The following is a 16,168-nucleotide window of genomic DNA, read 5'->3' as shown; positions in this document are numbered from 1 at the left end:
GGTGAGTCTGAACTCAGTCATAGCATGCTCAATTGGGGAAGGAAAATACTTGTTTTTGTTGAATAGTAAACATTGTATTTGTAGTAATGATGCGATAGTCATTGTGAATTCTGTTTGTGACCAGTGATATATCTGCTGAATATTTTATTTTATATTCTACATCTTGTTTAGATGGGTGACTTCTTTGCTTGCTCTAGTTGCTTTTCTCAAAGGCTAATTCTGGGTGTTGTACAATTCTGTCTCTGAGTTTTTTCTCAAAGAAACAAATAACTGTCTTTAGGATTCAGTTAGATCCTAAAATTGTAAGACTGATCCTTTGTTCTTAGATCAGTATATTTTTACCTTCTTGGTACTCTCTGTCGATAAACATCTCTCACATTGTCATTTTCACCTGGAGTGCAGGACGTCTCAAATTTCTGAGGCACATTTTCATTGTCAGCTTCCCGTGTCTAATGAAAGTAAAATTCTTCAAGTGCTTTAAGACAAGCCCATGTCTCCAGACACTCTCTAGAGAAGAGTCTATGATACCAAAACAAGACTGGAGCAAAAACATTGGTAGGAATTCTTTATCTTTGATTTTGACTTTGCCACAGGCTTTTTAAAGGGAAGAAACGTGGAAACAAGCAGAACATGTGGCGACAGAGACCCAAATAAAAGAAAAAAAATGAGATTTGAAATCTGAGAATCTTGATTCTGCATCTGTTCTCTGCACTCTTTGTATGCTTTGTCAGGGAAAGGCAGAACTATTATCGTGGTCTCTGTCATGACTACCCATACACCAAGCCATAGAATTGCTTTCTAATTCACTATTGGCACATTCAGTCAAAAAAATACCCCATTGTTCAGAAAATGGTATATTTACTTATATGACATTTTGAGGCCTTTCTTTTGTCATGTTTGCTGCTTTCGATTTCTTTTCAGATTCTCTTCTGTGCTTGGAAAGAACCACCCCCATGAAGCTGCCACTGATCATTCTGGGCCTAGCTGCCCTTACTGGTGAGTTAGGGGCTCTCTTTGGTTCATTAAACTTCCTGCCACAATAACAAGAGGTTTGGGGACACGTAAGACATTTTAGAGTTACATGACATCAATCTTCTCATACCTTTCCTTTGTTTGCTCATTTGTCCATACCCTAGCACATTTCATTAGTATTTCCACAAATCCTTGCTGTGTACATGGACATAGGGAATGGGTGCAACAGTTAATGGAATCAAATTCAAATATATCACATGATGGAGCTCATAGTACTTAGCAGGACACTTGCAGAATGGGGGCATAGGATGTGTCCTGTGATGGGCACTTGGGCATAGAGCTCAGGACATTTTTCTCCCTTGGCTCTTGGGGAATACAGTGAAAGATCCATCTCTTTGAAAAGGACATCACCCTCAGTAGAGGCAGTCGTTTCTGGCTGACAAGCTCCATAAGACCTATGAAATACAGAATACTCCATCTTGACAAGAGTATGGTTAATGACTCTGAATTTGCCTACATTTACTTCTGCTCACAGAAGCTCCTTACTGTAAAAATTCTCTGTTTAACTCTTCAGACACTTCCAGTCAGTCTGGATGCTACGGTGATATAAACAGAGTTGATACCACTGGGGCATCTAGTCAAACTGCAAGACCAGAAGGTTTAAACTACATTGGTGAGTATGATTGTGTTTTCTGGCTCATTTTAGAATACAGAGTAATCACTGTAATCCACAGCTCTTGATTTCTTCCAAGCAATGAAAAAAGAGTTAACTAGGGTCACCATATGTCCCAAATTATCCAGGACAGTCTCAGCCTCCCAGCCACTGGAGAAAATTGAAGCACAAGTCTCAGATTGGTGGTAACCTGACCACAGGTGTCCAGCTTGTGAGTCAGGAGCTGGGCATATACAGGTGAGTTCCCACCAGTCCAAGGACTTTGACTGCAATTTTCTCCAAGGAGCCCAGCCAATGGGCTGCTCCCTGATCCGGACTCCACTGGGATATGAGCAGTCACTTGTGCAGTAGAGTTGGCAGGGCAGAGGAGCCATGGGGTTGTTGCCTGGCCCTACTTCTGGGAGCTTCATGGGGGCAGGCTGTCCTGCCCAGCCCCAGTCCTGGGAGCTGCAGGGTCAGTGTGTGTGTGTGTGTGTGTGTGTGTGTGTGTGTGTGTGTGTGTGTGTGTGTGTGTGTCCTGCCGGCTCTGCTTCTGGGAGCTGCAGTGTTGGGATGGGGAGTGTTTGTGTGTGTGTCCCTTATCTGGCCCCACTCTTGAAAGCCATGGATTGGGATGGGGGGAAAGGGGCATGCATGCACTGTTCTGCCTGGCCCTGACCCCCAGCTCTGCCCCCAGTCCTCCCATCCCAGATTTCCCTCAAATTATTATGGTCACCCTACTCATAACGTTCCTCTAGCAAAAACAATCTGTTTCTGTTTTTACCTATGGACAACTACCAAAATGGTGTTGCTGTGTTGGTGTTAGAAGAGTTAATTAATTATATATTTTGACCCAGAAAGTAAAGGGTCCATTTTTATATCATCAGGTTCTGATCCTTCTTTATGTTTTTAAAGCAGTCAGACAAAATCCTTAAACTGATATCAAACCTCCTGGAAGTGCTATAAACCTCAGAAGACCAAGATCCCAGTACTCCTGGGCACATCTACACATTCATTATTGTACCATAGTAACAGTGCATTAAGTTTACAAACTAAATCAAAAGCACAGTAACTTCCACAACTGCACAGTAGTACCAGCACACAGTTTTTTAAGTCATGCTAAATGTACAGTAGTCTAATACTACTGCACAGTAGTGTATGAGCGTGGGTTTTGCCTGGCATGCTACTGCAAAGTGTTATTAGGCTACTACACAGTTAGCATCTCATGTAGATGTGCCCCTGAATTTTAAAATTCGAAGTGACCACCCCCAATCTGTGCAGTAAATCAGCGATGGAGCTGACTGGGAGATTCCTGGTTTCCCATCTCTTAGTCATTGCTAAGCACTGATGTCATTACAGGCAGTGCTAGTAAACTTGAAGGAACACCTTATTCTGATTGCTCCAAAAATAAAGTAGGATTTAAAACACAGACATGGTTTAACTAGGGGTGAAGTTACACATTACCTTTACACCATACTAAGGGCACTTAAAACACAAGTGTCTACACATTAAAGATCATTAATTTATGCTAAGCGTCCTCCCTAGCTTGTGTTAGGGTAATTTCAGTCTGCTCCACATAGAAGAAATGAGTAAGATAACAGTCCTCCAGCATCCCATAGTGCACCACTCCCAACTCCACATTAATCTCTTCCCACACAGGTGTCCTGTCACCTAATCACACCCTACTTGCCAGCCCCCTACTGGCAAGTTTGAGCTGTGCAGGAAAAAAATAGTATTAACCCTTAATACACAACTGCTCACAGCACAGTCTAACTTTGACACCGCTTATCATCCCATAGATTTAATATGGTCTAAGTGTAACATGTGACTTCACCCCTATACGGTTTTCTCTTAGCACAGGGTGGGCTGATATGGAGGCTTCAAAAGAAAAAGGAGAGAAAAATGCAAGTGTGGGGACTACTACCTCCCCTCCCTCCGATATGCCTCTTGGAGGTATACAAGTCCTCCATTTGTTTGATTTTGTGTCCCCCTTTTGACTGTAAACCTCCATAGTCCTGCCTCATCCTTCTGTCTGAAAACAAGATACTGGTTGCTGTCTGTTCCTCTTCAAAGACAGTGCACAATTCCCCTTCATTTTCCCAGCAAATCCATACCCCTTCTTCCTTGAGTCCAACAATACAGATAAGCACCAACTCTTTCCACATCATTTCAAGTCACATTTCTTTTTCACCTTGACACTATGTACATGATTCATAAGTTAAAATGCACAACCTATCTAACTCATACAGTGTCTACCTAGGGTGAATAACAAATGGTTCTGAAATTTTGATAAAAATTTATTAAATGAAAACTTTTACTTGTACAGGAGTCCGGGCTTCTGAAACGATTGCTGCAAAGGACCTACCCAGAATGAATAACTATAAAGGCATCATTCACAGTGCTGGCAGAAAACTGTGCGTAGATCCAGCTGTGATTGCTGGCATCATCTCTAGAGAGTCGCATGCAGGAGCTGCCCTAACCCGTGATGGATGGGGTGACGGGGGAAATGCCTACGGTTTGATGCAAGTGAGTAATTTACAAGAATCTTAGAACAAGATAGCACGAATGGGTGTTATAGGCAAGAAGACAGCCTTACTTCTCAATAGTGCAGCTTCTGCTGATGTCCATACCATGAAAACAAACTAGAGTTGCAGCAGCACCATGCTGACTAGCACACAGGACAACTGAAATCAGCGAGCAAGCTTCTTTAGCGTGTTGACTACAGTTTGGATAGATATAGTTTGCTGAAAAACACTAAGGGGTCCACAAAAGATTACTATGAGTAGTCAAAAATATGTGAATACCCACTCTTACAATTCAAAGGGGTCTGTACCTTTATTTGAAATTTCCAAAGGGGTCCCCACCTCCATTTTTTAGGGGTCCACAAGTGAACAAAGGTTGAAAACCGCTGTGTTAGGGACTGTCTTTTAACCTTCTAAGAGGCTGTGCATTTTACTCTACCACCCAGAAAGTCCATTCTCTGGTGGCAACATTTGTGAAGGTGAAAGCCTCACATGAAGGAACTAGGTGAGTTGGCATTCTCATTATAGCAAGTTTATAGTTGATCTTTTCCATTACTTTCCAAATTCCCTGGTAGCAGTGGCAGCATGTTTAAACGTGTATGGAAATCTGTAAAGAAACATCCTCTCCCATGCAAGTGTTACCTAGCTCTGGAACTCTTTAAGCAGATGGGTACCTCAAGATTTGATTTTAAAAAGTCCCGAGACATATAATATTCAGCTTCTGTGCACACCCACAAACACTTTAGTCTCAACAGGGCTGAGCACCTCAGTGCCCATATCACCCCCATTGTCTACTGGTATCTAACAGCTAGACTTACCTCCACCTATCTCCACCCAATCTAGGAAGAATACTCATAGCACGTTAGCTATGAGGCAGTGACAGCTCCATTTTCATTTAAAGCACAAAGAGAAGGATTGGAAAGGATGTGGCCCCTTTTACATATAATTTAGTAGTTAGAGCACTCCCCCATGATGTGAGTGTCATTCCCACTTCTGCTGCAGGGGATTCAAACCCTCATCACCCATTTTTCATAACCCCCTAAGTCTCCAGCCTATTGTGTGGTGGGGCTGCATTACATTCTCTATTCAAGATTCACCAAGTCATAGTATGTGCGGTGCATGACTTCAGCTTAGTGTTTAGGGCCCTCAATAGCAAAAGTAAACTTCTGAGTTCTGTCAGCACTGCCAGTATCTAGCAGTGAAAACGTAGTATACAGAGAAGATCATGGGGCATTCTGGCAAAGATATGACACAATAAAAACTAGTTGAATGCATTGAGGGGGCAGTAAACTGCCTAAATTTATTGGGGAAAGTCTTAGCTCACCTTTACATGTGTAAGTGGCACGAATATAGCCACTTAACTGCAATTCTTAGCACTTCTGCCAAATTTAGATCCTATTTCCACCTGTGGTGGAACAGGATCATCCTATACACATGCTATCCGGAACTCATGCAGAGGACCTTTTAGCCCAATAGCCTTATGGTTCGAACACTTGCCTAGGGAGGCATTTTAGATTCTAGGTTTTGATCACCCAGAGGGTTTGGGCCTCTATCTCCTGCTTCTCAGAAAAGTGCCTTAACCATGGCACAGGGAGACCTGAGTTCTGGCCCTGATCCTTGTCCCATTTGGACAGAAACAATTCCATTCCTGTTTATTAGTGTTATCCAGTGAATATTAAATGCATTGTTTGGTGGGCTAACTTCAGGAGGGAAGCGGTGGACAACACCTAGCCTATGGCCTGGTGATTAAAGCACATTACTAAAAAAGAGAAAATTATAGCTTCAGATTCCATCTAGGTGACCAACAGCCTAGAACCTAGCAGGCTCTTAGATGGCAGGACCTTCCTACAGCATCAAACACCCACTAGTCATAGCTTTTCTCGCATGAAAGCATTGGACTGAATAGACATTATATATAGGTGCCAGGCATTTTTGTTTCCTACAGGCACTTATGCAAACATAATGAAGCCTAATGAGCCTATTCAGAAGGGAAATGCAGGGGGGTGCATAGTTACATAGAATGAAAACTGCATGTAAAGGCCAAAATTGTAGTTACAACGTTACATAGGTACTTGGTTGCATACAAGATTTAGCCCATCATCTTTTACCTTAGAGGAGTAATGTTCCCTTGGTTTCTTCTAGGTTGATAAGAGGTATCATAATATCGTTAAGCCATGGAACTCTGAGGCTCATCTCATCCAGGGCACACAAATCCTTGTGGGTATGATTAAGGCAATCCAGAGAAAGTTCCCAAGTTGGACTAAAGAACAACAGCTGAAAGGTAAAGTATGGAATATATTCAGGCTATGAGACAAGGGAAATCCTAAGACACAAATCCCATTTAAGTTTCTTGTATTACTGAACTTCTGTACAAGAAGCTCTCATAATTTCACCATTGATTCAATTTTTCTACTTCCTGATTTCCCAGATCTCATACAGTGAAACTAAATAAATATGTTTCACATTGGTTCTCCCTTTCTTTAGCACAGTATTGGGTTTGAGTTTTCAACACTGCCAGGGGAATCGTTAAATCCAAAAAGAAATCCTGTATACTCCTGCTTTAATGTGCATTAGCCTATTTTAATAAATGCATTAAAAGGTCACAAAAACATGCTCGCTAGCTAATGTGCATTAAACTAAGCTAATGCACCTTTTTCTAGTACTTCTCAATGGAGGTACTAATTTAATGCACATTACCTAAAGCGCATTAATGAATGTGTATGACACACCCTTTATGTTGTTATTTGGGCCTCAACTGTTTGACCCTAGCCATGTCTACATAAGACGCTGACTGTGCTGTAGCCTGTGACAACAGCACAGTAGTGTCACATGGCAGGAAGCATGACACAATGCTACTAAGCAGTAGTAATGAGCTACTGTGCAGTCAGAATCACAAAAAAGCCATTTGGCAACACTACTGCTCAGTAGCTCTGTTTCCTGCACAGTCAGAATCTCGTGTAGATGTGGCCCATTAGTACTATCCTGAAGCCACTGAAGGTAAAGGGAGGTTTGGCATTTATTTAAACATTGCCAGTATCTCACTCTGAATCTCTGTAGATATGCAGTCTTTTTGAGAACTATAGATAGATCTTGAGAGAATTACAAAATTGTGCATGTTAATGTGAAAGATGGAATAAGATAAATTAACCTCTGGTGAGTTCTGTGCTGCTAGTTCTAGACTGATTCTGGTATCCAGCTTAGCTCATTTACAGCTAGCTCAGGTATCTATGCTATACTGCAACATGCAGTGCCAACACAGAGATTGAGAAAGAAGAGGAGAATGAAGTTCCTGTTCATGCTTTAACATTCAACCACCATACTTTTCATTCAGCCCTGAAAATGACTGTGACATGGTTACTGGGTCTTCATTCATTAAGTGTGGGTGTGAGCTCAAAAATGAGGGCTCCTGTTTGAACGTGGTTAGACAACTGTGTGTTATATTTCCACACAGCTAGTGGTATCTGTGAATGTAAAACCCCAAATCCTGAATTTTCAGTGGATTTAGGATTTTATGTAATCTGTTCACAAAACCTGAGTCAGATACACAGTACACAGTAAGGGCGCGTCCGGACAAGCATAGAGATATGTGATGCACCACACACTACACATGCAGGCATTCCCTGTGCTGCCACTTTGCAGGGCGGAGGACCATGGAGTTTGACCATGGGAGATCCTGGGGTTAAAAAGTCCATGCCCAGAAAAAGTGGAGTGGTGCATGTGGCAGCAGCATGCACCACACAAAACCGGAGCCTGGCTGGCCAGAGTCATGCTCTGGCTGTTGGCCAGGCTCCCTGCTGCAGAATCACCATGGCTGCAGCTTCTGGAGGCACCCAGGACTCCAGGTAAGGCTGCTGGGGCCAGCACACTTGCTGGCCTCAGCCTCAGCCTCCCCTACCCCACCTGGGGTAACATGCCACGTGCCAGAGCTCACATGGCATGAGTGTTCCCCAAGGACAAGTAGCAATGGCACAAGGTGCGCTGCTGCTCTTTGTCCCTATGGAAACACACATTGCCACTCATTGGAATGTGCCCTAAGAAAGCAATTCAGACATTTCCAAAAGCTCTTAAAAATTAGGAGAGAATGTTTCATTTTCTGTCTGTTAACACTTCTGGTGCTTTGTTTCAGGTGGGATTTCTGCCTACAATGCAGGACCCGGAAATGTCCGGACCTATGAAAGAATGGATATTGGCACAACCCACCATGATTATAGCAATGATGCAGTTGCACGCGCCAAGTATTATAAGAAACATGGGTACTAAATGTGGGGATGCCCTTCTACTCAGATATATTACAGTCTTTAAGATGATCGGTCCAACTTTCATAAGAGACCTAGAGCATTGCTCAATCTTATTGATTGTTCCTCTGTGCTATGTGGTTTCCTTATCTTCTTGTTGTTAGTTTATTGCCTTCCCAGTTTAAAAAGATGCTTATGCTTTTGTCTATCTGTCATTCTGCTAAGAAATCAAAAGGGAAAGTTACCTCTTTGGAAAATTTGGGGGTAGGAAATTAAGCTTTCATTGTCAATTGCTTTGTAAATTACTTCGAAAATGCATTCTTACAGCAGCTGGCTTTTGGTTGGAAATCTTCAGGTCTAAGCAAATCATCTGTTTGTATTCTAATTTTTCAGAAAATTCATAGAGCCTGGAGTGAGTGCTTTCAATTGAAGAAAAATAATCAAATGGAATCTTAATAAAAATATTAGTGGGTAAAGAGTAACCACAAAAGTGCTCATATTTTCACTTTATCAGCAAAGTTTGGATGAGGACAACTTTAAATCAAAGTGTATAAATTCCAAAAAGGAATGGAATGAAAGACAGTTGTGCTACATACAGTTAGGGGTTTTCTCTGCCATCAAGGGCCTTAACATTGATTACTTGCAAAGGAGGGATAATATTAGGCTTATTCAGTTCACCAAATTCTATGCTTCTGTGACTCTAAGATTGGAAATTGACTTATTTTTTGGAATGCCATCAACAGCCTGTGGTAAGAAAAGGAGCTCCTAAAACTACTTGTTAACGAGCCGTCTGGCCTTGAACCAATACATTAGTGGAATTGCTGCCTTTGACTTAAATTAACATTGATTCAGCCTTTAAAGGCAAGTTGAATTCTGTTCATAGACCTCAGCGCCCAGTAACTCCAATATAAAACAGGACCTGTGGGTTCTGAGCAATTTGGTATATCTGGTTTATTAAGCATCTCAGCTAGAGCTGATCTCTTTACAAACCATGGCTAGAAATGGCTTTATAAAATGTCTTCCTTGAACTTCTTTTACTATGGGTGTAAACATGATTATGCCATAGTCTGCCATAGCACCCTACTGTTTAAACCATTCTGCCATTCACTTTGCTGTAGCAGGGATTATATTTTTCTTTAAAAAGTATAAATACTATACTGTGTCCGAGCAAATCTTAAGGAGTGCTGGCAACACAAGAGTTAAGTCTCCAGACATGCACAGATAACATCAAGCTAATGGAAAATTCCACAGTGTGCCCACCATGTGCCCCCTGGGTGACCTGTAGGGATGTCAATCATCTATGACCTATTTTCAAGCCCTGCCCATGCCTAGTAACAACACAGAGGCCGAACTCGCACATGCTCAGTCACACAAAACCATGAAGTCACCATCCAGAAGATTCTAGAGGTCAAGCACCCTGATTGGCTGGGGGTAGCTTTAAAAGGTTTCTGACCCCCACCTTTGGTGTGGGCGGTGTGGGTTATGTGAGTGGTAGGAGTGTCGTTGGTGTGTCGAAGAGAGAGAGCTGCTCGATCTGAAGGCAGAGGCTGCCTCGGCAGGGACTGCTAGTAGGAGAGAGATTGGGACCTAGTTCCCCAGCTCCCTTTCCAAAGTTGCACAGTGACTTCCCTGTGTAATTACTTTAATTCATCTCCTGGTTACAGAGCGTGGGGCTGCATCGTGCAGGATCCCCGGGCCGTTTACCGCCCAAGGGGGGAAACTGGGACCATAGCCCTGGCCTGCAAAAAATCATCGGGCATGACAGTGCCCAACCCGGATCGAGAATTTGCTCGATGCATTAGATACATAAAGGAGGGTGGTGAGGATACCCCTCCTGACGGGTTCAACTGCCCGACCCTCACCATTGGGTCAAGGGGGCATGAGCTCGTAATGCAGCTACAGGAGAGCCTAGAGATGGACGGCAGAAAAATAAAGGGGATGGGACCCCGATGGAAGAAAGGCCGCATAATAAATGTGCTGTTTCGAGCATACGTTGTTTTATTGAGGGAGCTGACAGATACGAGGGCCCAGCTCATGGCTGCGACCAGAGCTGTGAATGAAAAATTGGCCGAGCGGCCATTGCAAGATGGCACCGACCAAACTGTCAGCGTGCCAAAAACCGTGCTGACGTCACGACGTCCAGCTCCGCCCATCCCGAGCCCGCCTTCCAGAAAGACGCCGCCTATGGTTGCGCCCACCGGGAACCAGTCTCCCGCAACAGCGCCACCCGCTGTACGCACATCACTGCCCCCGTACATCAGCCAGCGCCACCAGGAGGACGTACGGGAGAAATACACCCAAACAAACTACGAGAACTGCAACCAAGTAACAAGCAAGAGCGTGGGAACGGAAATAACTGAAGCAACAAGCAAAAATAAGGCTAACAACGTAACCATAAGAAAAACAAAAGCAAGCACAAATACTACTGGAACCGACACGAATGATGTAACAACAAGAAGGTCAACAATAAAGACTAGTACAGTCGGAACTAATACAAACGAAGCATCGATTATGAAAACGAATAAACAAGTAATTAACAGAAACTGCACGAACGGAACTACAAACAGTGACAACATTGATGACAAAATCACACACGAACTACAAAATGAAATAAATCAAGACAACAATGAAATGATATCAGCTTATCCTATAGCTGTTCAGAAATGGGTAACAGATCCTCAGGGAGGAACAAGGCAAACGATAACGACTCGAACCAGAACACGTTCTGAGATGAACGAATTAAGAAGAGAGACTGGAATAAGAGAAAATGAGACTCCAATTGCATGGTTGGGACGACTAGTGGCTGAGGCAGGAAGTGAGACCGTCAATCAAGACGAAGCTTTGCAATTAATAAGGAACTCTGCTTGGAGCCGTGCAAAGGTGGTTGACCCGGTACCAGTTTTAGAAAATTACTATTGGCCGATACCGATCCTGGCCTTAGTAACAGAGGCGCTGCAAAGGAAGATCCACACATGGCATGAGGGTTCAACCAGTCGTGCAAATGCTACCTCATTAGTGTATACGATAATAGGAGCCATGTGGAATCATTAGTGTATAGGATAATCTTACGCCATGTGGAATCCAACCCATCAGGCCCTGAACCTAACCCCCGCTCAGGTGCAGGGGGCATGGCCTCATAGGTTTGTTCTATCATCTGGGGATGTACTTTGCCTGCAGGAAGCGGTCAACGCAGCCACTGAAATCTACGGCAGGAACCAAAGTATTACCACGAGATTATTATTGAGTACATCAGTGAATGGTCCCGTTATACATACTTTGGGTCAGCTTGATCAACTAAGCGGGGTGATGGAGAGACAGAAGCCCCAGGAAAGTGTACATTCCGTGGAGGAAGAGGAGCGAGAGCCGAAATGTGTATATCCGGTGGAAAACTCTGTTAATCACTCAAAAGGGGGTGACAGAAGAGAATATCCACGAAAACAACCCCGAACTTCACCTATGGTCACGAAAAAATATTATACCCGAACTTCTCCACCTCCACAACAAAGAACTCGGCTGAATTACTCACCGCCCCAGAGAACCCCCATGGAGAGAGCAATGTTTGGCTTTCTTCTGGAAAAATCTGGACTTAACAAAGAACAACTAAGGAGCTTAAAAGATGAAGGACAGCGAGCTCTCGCAAAAACTTTAGGATTCATCGAAAGACAGAAATCAAAAAACAAATGACCGCCATCGGCAAAAGTCCGGCGACCGATGGCTGTAAGAATTGGAGACAGTGAAAAACAGACTCCACCAAATGAACGAAAAACAAACCCGAACAACGCGAACTCGAACAAAAACCAAGTAAACAAGAAGCCGAACCCAAAGAAATCACACAAAGCGAATTAACACGAAACCAAGCGAAATGGACTGAACTGAAGCGACGTAACCTCAGACGAGACGAGTCAAAGCGAAATGAAATGTATCGAGATACATTGAAAATAAATGAACAAGTGCAAAACGGACAACACTCAAAACTCAAAGAAACCGTAACAACTGAACCGAAACGTACCCAAATGAAACAAAGTGAAACGGAACGGAACACAAAGCGTAATGAACAAAATATGAAAACCGAACCAACCATACAAAACGAATCGAGACGAACCCAAGTGGATCAAAACAAGCTAGAAACAAAATCTTGTGTAACCAAAGGAGAGCAGAAAGAAGTCAAAGTTGAACAGATGAACCATCCGAAACCGAATGTCAGGGTGGCTACAAACAATCTAAAAATCCCCAACAGAGATCAAAGACCATATGCTCGAATCGAAATTCAGAATCCTGATGATCCAACTGACATTACGTACTTGAAATTCCTCTTGGATACAGGTGCACAAGTAAATGTGATAAAACCATCCATCCCCCACATAAAAACCAATAAAATGATGATGGTACAGGGACTAAATGCTGCGACAGCGACGTGTAGAGTAAAGTTTTTAGTAAAGAGCTGTGAAAAACGCCTCGACTCAGTCCTCAGAAGTGTAAACATTCTAGGAGTGCCAGGGATCCGAACCCTAAACCTAAAACAGAAGGTCCTTGAAGCGCTGCCGATATCGACAATACCTAGCGAAGAGCGGCATCAACCAACCTTACAGATCAATTCAGCGTGGAGATACACTCCCATACCAATGAAGCCACATCTTCAAGACTCTCTGCGTACCTTGTTAGAAGGATTGGAAAACGAAGGATCGATAACGTCAGTTCATGCGAGTACTCGATTATCGCCAGGATGGGGCATTCCAAAACCAGGAAGACTGAACGAGGTCCGTCTAGTAGTTGATTACAGGGAAGTGAATAAAAGGTGCACAACCTTAGCCCAAGCAATGCCCTGCACATTACTGCAGAGCATACGCGAAATGGCAGAATACCAATCAGAGACTTGGGTAGGCGTCACAATCGATTTAAAAGACATGTTCTTTTCAATCCCAAAAAACGATGAAGACAGAATCTTGAACATGTGTATAAAAGGTAAAATTTACCAATGGAACGTATGTCCACAGGGATATTGTAACACCCCGGCATTAGCCACTAGTGCAATGAAAGGTAGTTTAGAAAGATTCAGAAAGTCCAATCCAGAAAGTCGAGCCACACAAATTTGGAGCTATATCGATGATATAGCTATAATGGGACAAGGAAGGACTGTAGTACAGAAAGTCATGAATGATCTAGTAGAGTATCTAACGAATGATGGCTGGAAAATAAATAAAAAGAAATCACATCTGGAACCGACGGAAAAGATCACTTTCCTAGGAACTGTCCTCCACAAGACCACGCGATACGGAGTGACCCATGATGATATTGATATAAACATCTGGGAGAAAAAGACACCCACGACTAGAGCTGATTTTCAATCATTACTCGGGTGGCTAAACTGGTTCCGTCACTACATCGGACCAGAACATCTACCTATACTAGCTCGTATACAGTGCCAAATATGTGAGAAAACCTGGAGAAAGATGCCAGAACAAAAGTCGCAGAAACATTGAAAGAATTCCTTGAAGCCGTAAAAAACACCTCGCTGAGTGCTATCAATTTGACCACCACTTTAATCGTCACCGTCGGCTTCACAGAAGAACACCTCTTCACTACAGTAAAAAATCATGAAGGAGAGTTAGTGTACCTAGCCCATCGAACCATAAAAACAACACAGCATTGTTATGGGACAGTAGCAAAAACACTGTTAGCAGCTCAGTTAGTTGAGTTCCTAACACCCGCCAGAGGAAGATTGAGAGCAATGGGAGCCACGCTACTGCCTCAACTGATGTATGATCGCCCGGACCCACACTTTCAAGGGGAATCGTCGACTTGGAGCACAATGGTATTAAATCATTTCTACCATTGGCATGATTGGAGGCATGAGGATTTACTACCAGTCCCAATCAACACCGACAACGAAAAAATCATCCTGTATGGAACGACTGAGCCCGCATGGATGGCCTCCGATGGTACTACATGAGATGGAGGGAAATACGGGTTCTACTGCAAACCTTGTAATGAACATGACATCTACCCTGGGAGCGTCTCCGCTCAGAGAAATGAGTTATTAGGTTTTAAGGAAATAATCACGCATTGCTTAACATATCATGACGGAACCCTCCCCGTTCCAGTAATAGCTATAGATTCAATGTATATATATATATAAAATAATTACCGGTATAGCGGCACCCACCGAGAACATCGAGGTGTGGGAAAAGATCTACAGCCTGTTATCCGAATTCACGACACCACCATTAATTAAGCATACAAGGTTGCATCAAATCGATACCGATTCGGTACATGAATATATAGACAAACTATTACAGGAGCCGAATCACACCGAGCACGTATTAATAGTCCAGGACACCGACGAGGAATTACATACTGATCCATACCTAAAATGGTTACATGAGAACTGGGGTCACCCAAGCTCTCGAACATGTTATAAAAAGTGGAATTGAGGAAACAAAAAGAATGAAAAATATGGGAACCATCGAGACTGGAACAGGATCGTTCAGGCATGCGAGACCTGCATAAAAGAAAAATGTCACCCAACCAGAAACACTAAGGGAGTTTATGATAAGGACAAATTTGAACCAGGAAGAACATGGCAAATCCATTTCTTGGGTCCATTGCCAGGAGCATCAGTACCAAACAAAGGTCTGATTGTCGTAGACCTAGGAACTAGACAGGTTATGGTAATACCCTTAAGAAAAGCCCACGCGACTGCAGTGATCACCACACTAATTAGTGTATTCACTATGTGGCAAGTGCCACACACGATACAATCAGATGGAGGACCTCCATTTGCATCTATCGCAATCGAACGATTTGCTGCCTTTAGAAATATAAAATGGCATCATCACATTCCCTACCACCCTCAGTCAAACGGGGTGGTCGAAAGGGCGGTAGGTCTCTTTAAGGAAGCGCTTCGTTTAAAGGGGAATGGGTCCTACAAGGGATGGACCAAGTTCTGTAACAAAGTACTAATAAATATTAATGAAGGAAAAGAGTTATGGGCCACAAGAGAACCAATGACTGTCGAGCCATGGGAAGAGAAGTTCAAAACATTGGAACTTATATGGGTCACACTCCCTGACACTAAGAATAAACACCCTAAAGTCTTGAAGGGAAAAATTCAAAGAGCAGAAAAATATCCGAACACTTATTTAATAGAGTTAGAAGATAGCGGATGGAAGGTGCTAGTCCACCACAATTGGCTGGCACGAAGGGCAATGGTGAACGGCACGAATTAGGCACATTATGCAATATGTATATAATCATACTATAGAGCATGGTCTGTCCATTTTGTTTTGTTTTTCAGTTCTGCCGAACGTCGGACCACGCTTGAAAGACCAACTGGTTCGACCTGAGACGTCATTTCCCGCCGAGACTTTGAAAGATGGGACTCAGAGACATTGAGAGAATCTTGATTTTTGTATATATTGTAAATATGTTATCTTTGTGTCTACTATGTCAGTAGTAGACCTGGAACGATCCCCAAATTCGGCCCTATATCTCCTCGATGAAAACGAATCGGAACTCGAAAATGGATTTTAAGGTTGACTTACACTCCTGTATTCCAACAAAGGGGCATGTCCGAGCAAATCTTAAGGAGTGCTGGCAACACAAGAGTTAAGTCTCCAGACATGCGCAGATAACATCAGCTAATGGAAAATTCCACAGTGTGCCCACCATGTGCCCCCTGGGTGACCTGTAGGGATGTCAATCATCTATGACCTATTTTCAAGCCCTGCCCATGCCTAGTAACAACACAGAGGCCGAACTCGCACATGCTCAGTCACACAAAACCATGA

General features: G+C 43.1%; 1 protein-coding gene and 1 long non-coding RNA gene across 2 annotated transcripts in view; one reads left to right on the top strand and one right to left on the bottom strand.

The window, feature by feature from the left end:
• Positions 1 to 908: 908 nt before the first annotated feature.
• Positions 909 to 8,725, top strand: LOC109306191 (lysozyme g-like). Its single transcript, XM_019529485.1, has 5 exons — positions 909 to 996; positions 1,547 to 1,645; positions 3,951 to 4,150; positions 6,289 to 6,427; positions 8,273 to 8,725. Exons 1-5 carry the CDS (start codon positions 954 to 956, stop codon positions 8,404 to 8,406), a joined length of 615 nt encoding a protein of 204 aa, XP_019385030.1. The 5' UTR covers positions 909 to 953; the 3' UTR covers positions 8,407 to 8,725.
• An 82-nt stretch (positions 8,726 to 8,807) lies between these two features.
• Positions 8,808 to 16,168, bottom strand: part of LOC109306194 — an 8,328-nt gene continuing 967 nt past the window's right edge. Inside the window, exons 2-3 of the long non-coding RNA XR_002099885.1 lie at positions 11,867 to 11,868; positions 8,808 to 9,533 (exon numbers count right to left, since the gene is read on the bottom strand). This is a non-coding gene — a long non-coding RNA (uncharacterized LOC109306194). The remainder of the gene's footprint in view (positions 9,534 to 11,866; positions 11,869 to 16,168) is intronic.

The sequence above is a fragment of the Crocodylus porosus genome, unplaced genomic scaffold (assembly GCF_001723895.1).
Source record: "Crocodylus porosus isolate Cpor-Errol unplaced genomic scaffold, CroPor_comp1, whole genome shotgun sequence".
Classification (NCBI taxonomy): Eukaryota; Metazoa; Chordata; order Crocodylia; family Crocodylidae; genus Crocodylus; species Crocodylus porosus.
Note: the sequence above shows the minus strand (reverse complement) of the source record. Positions and strands in the feature narration are given on the sequence as shown.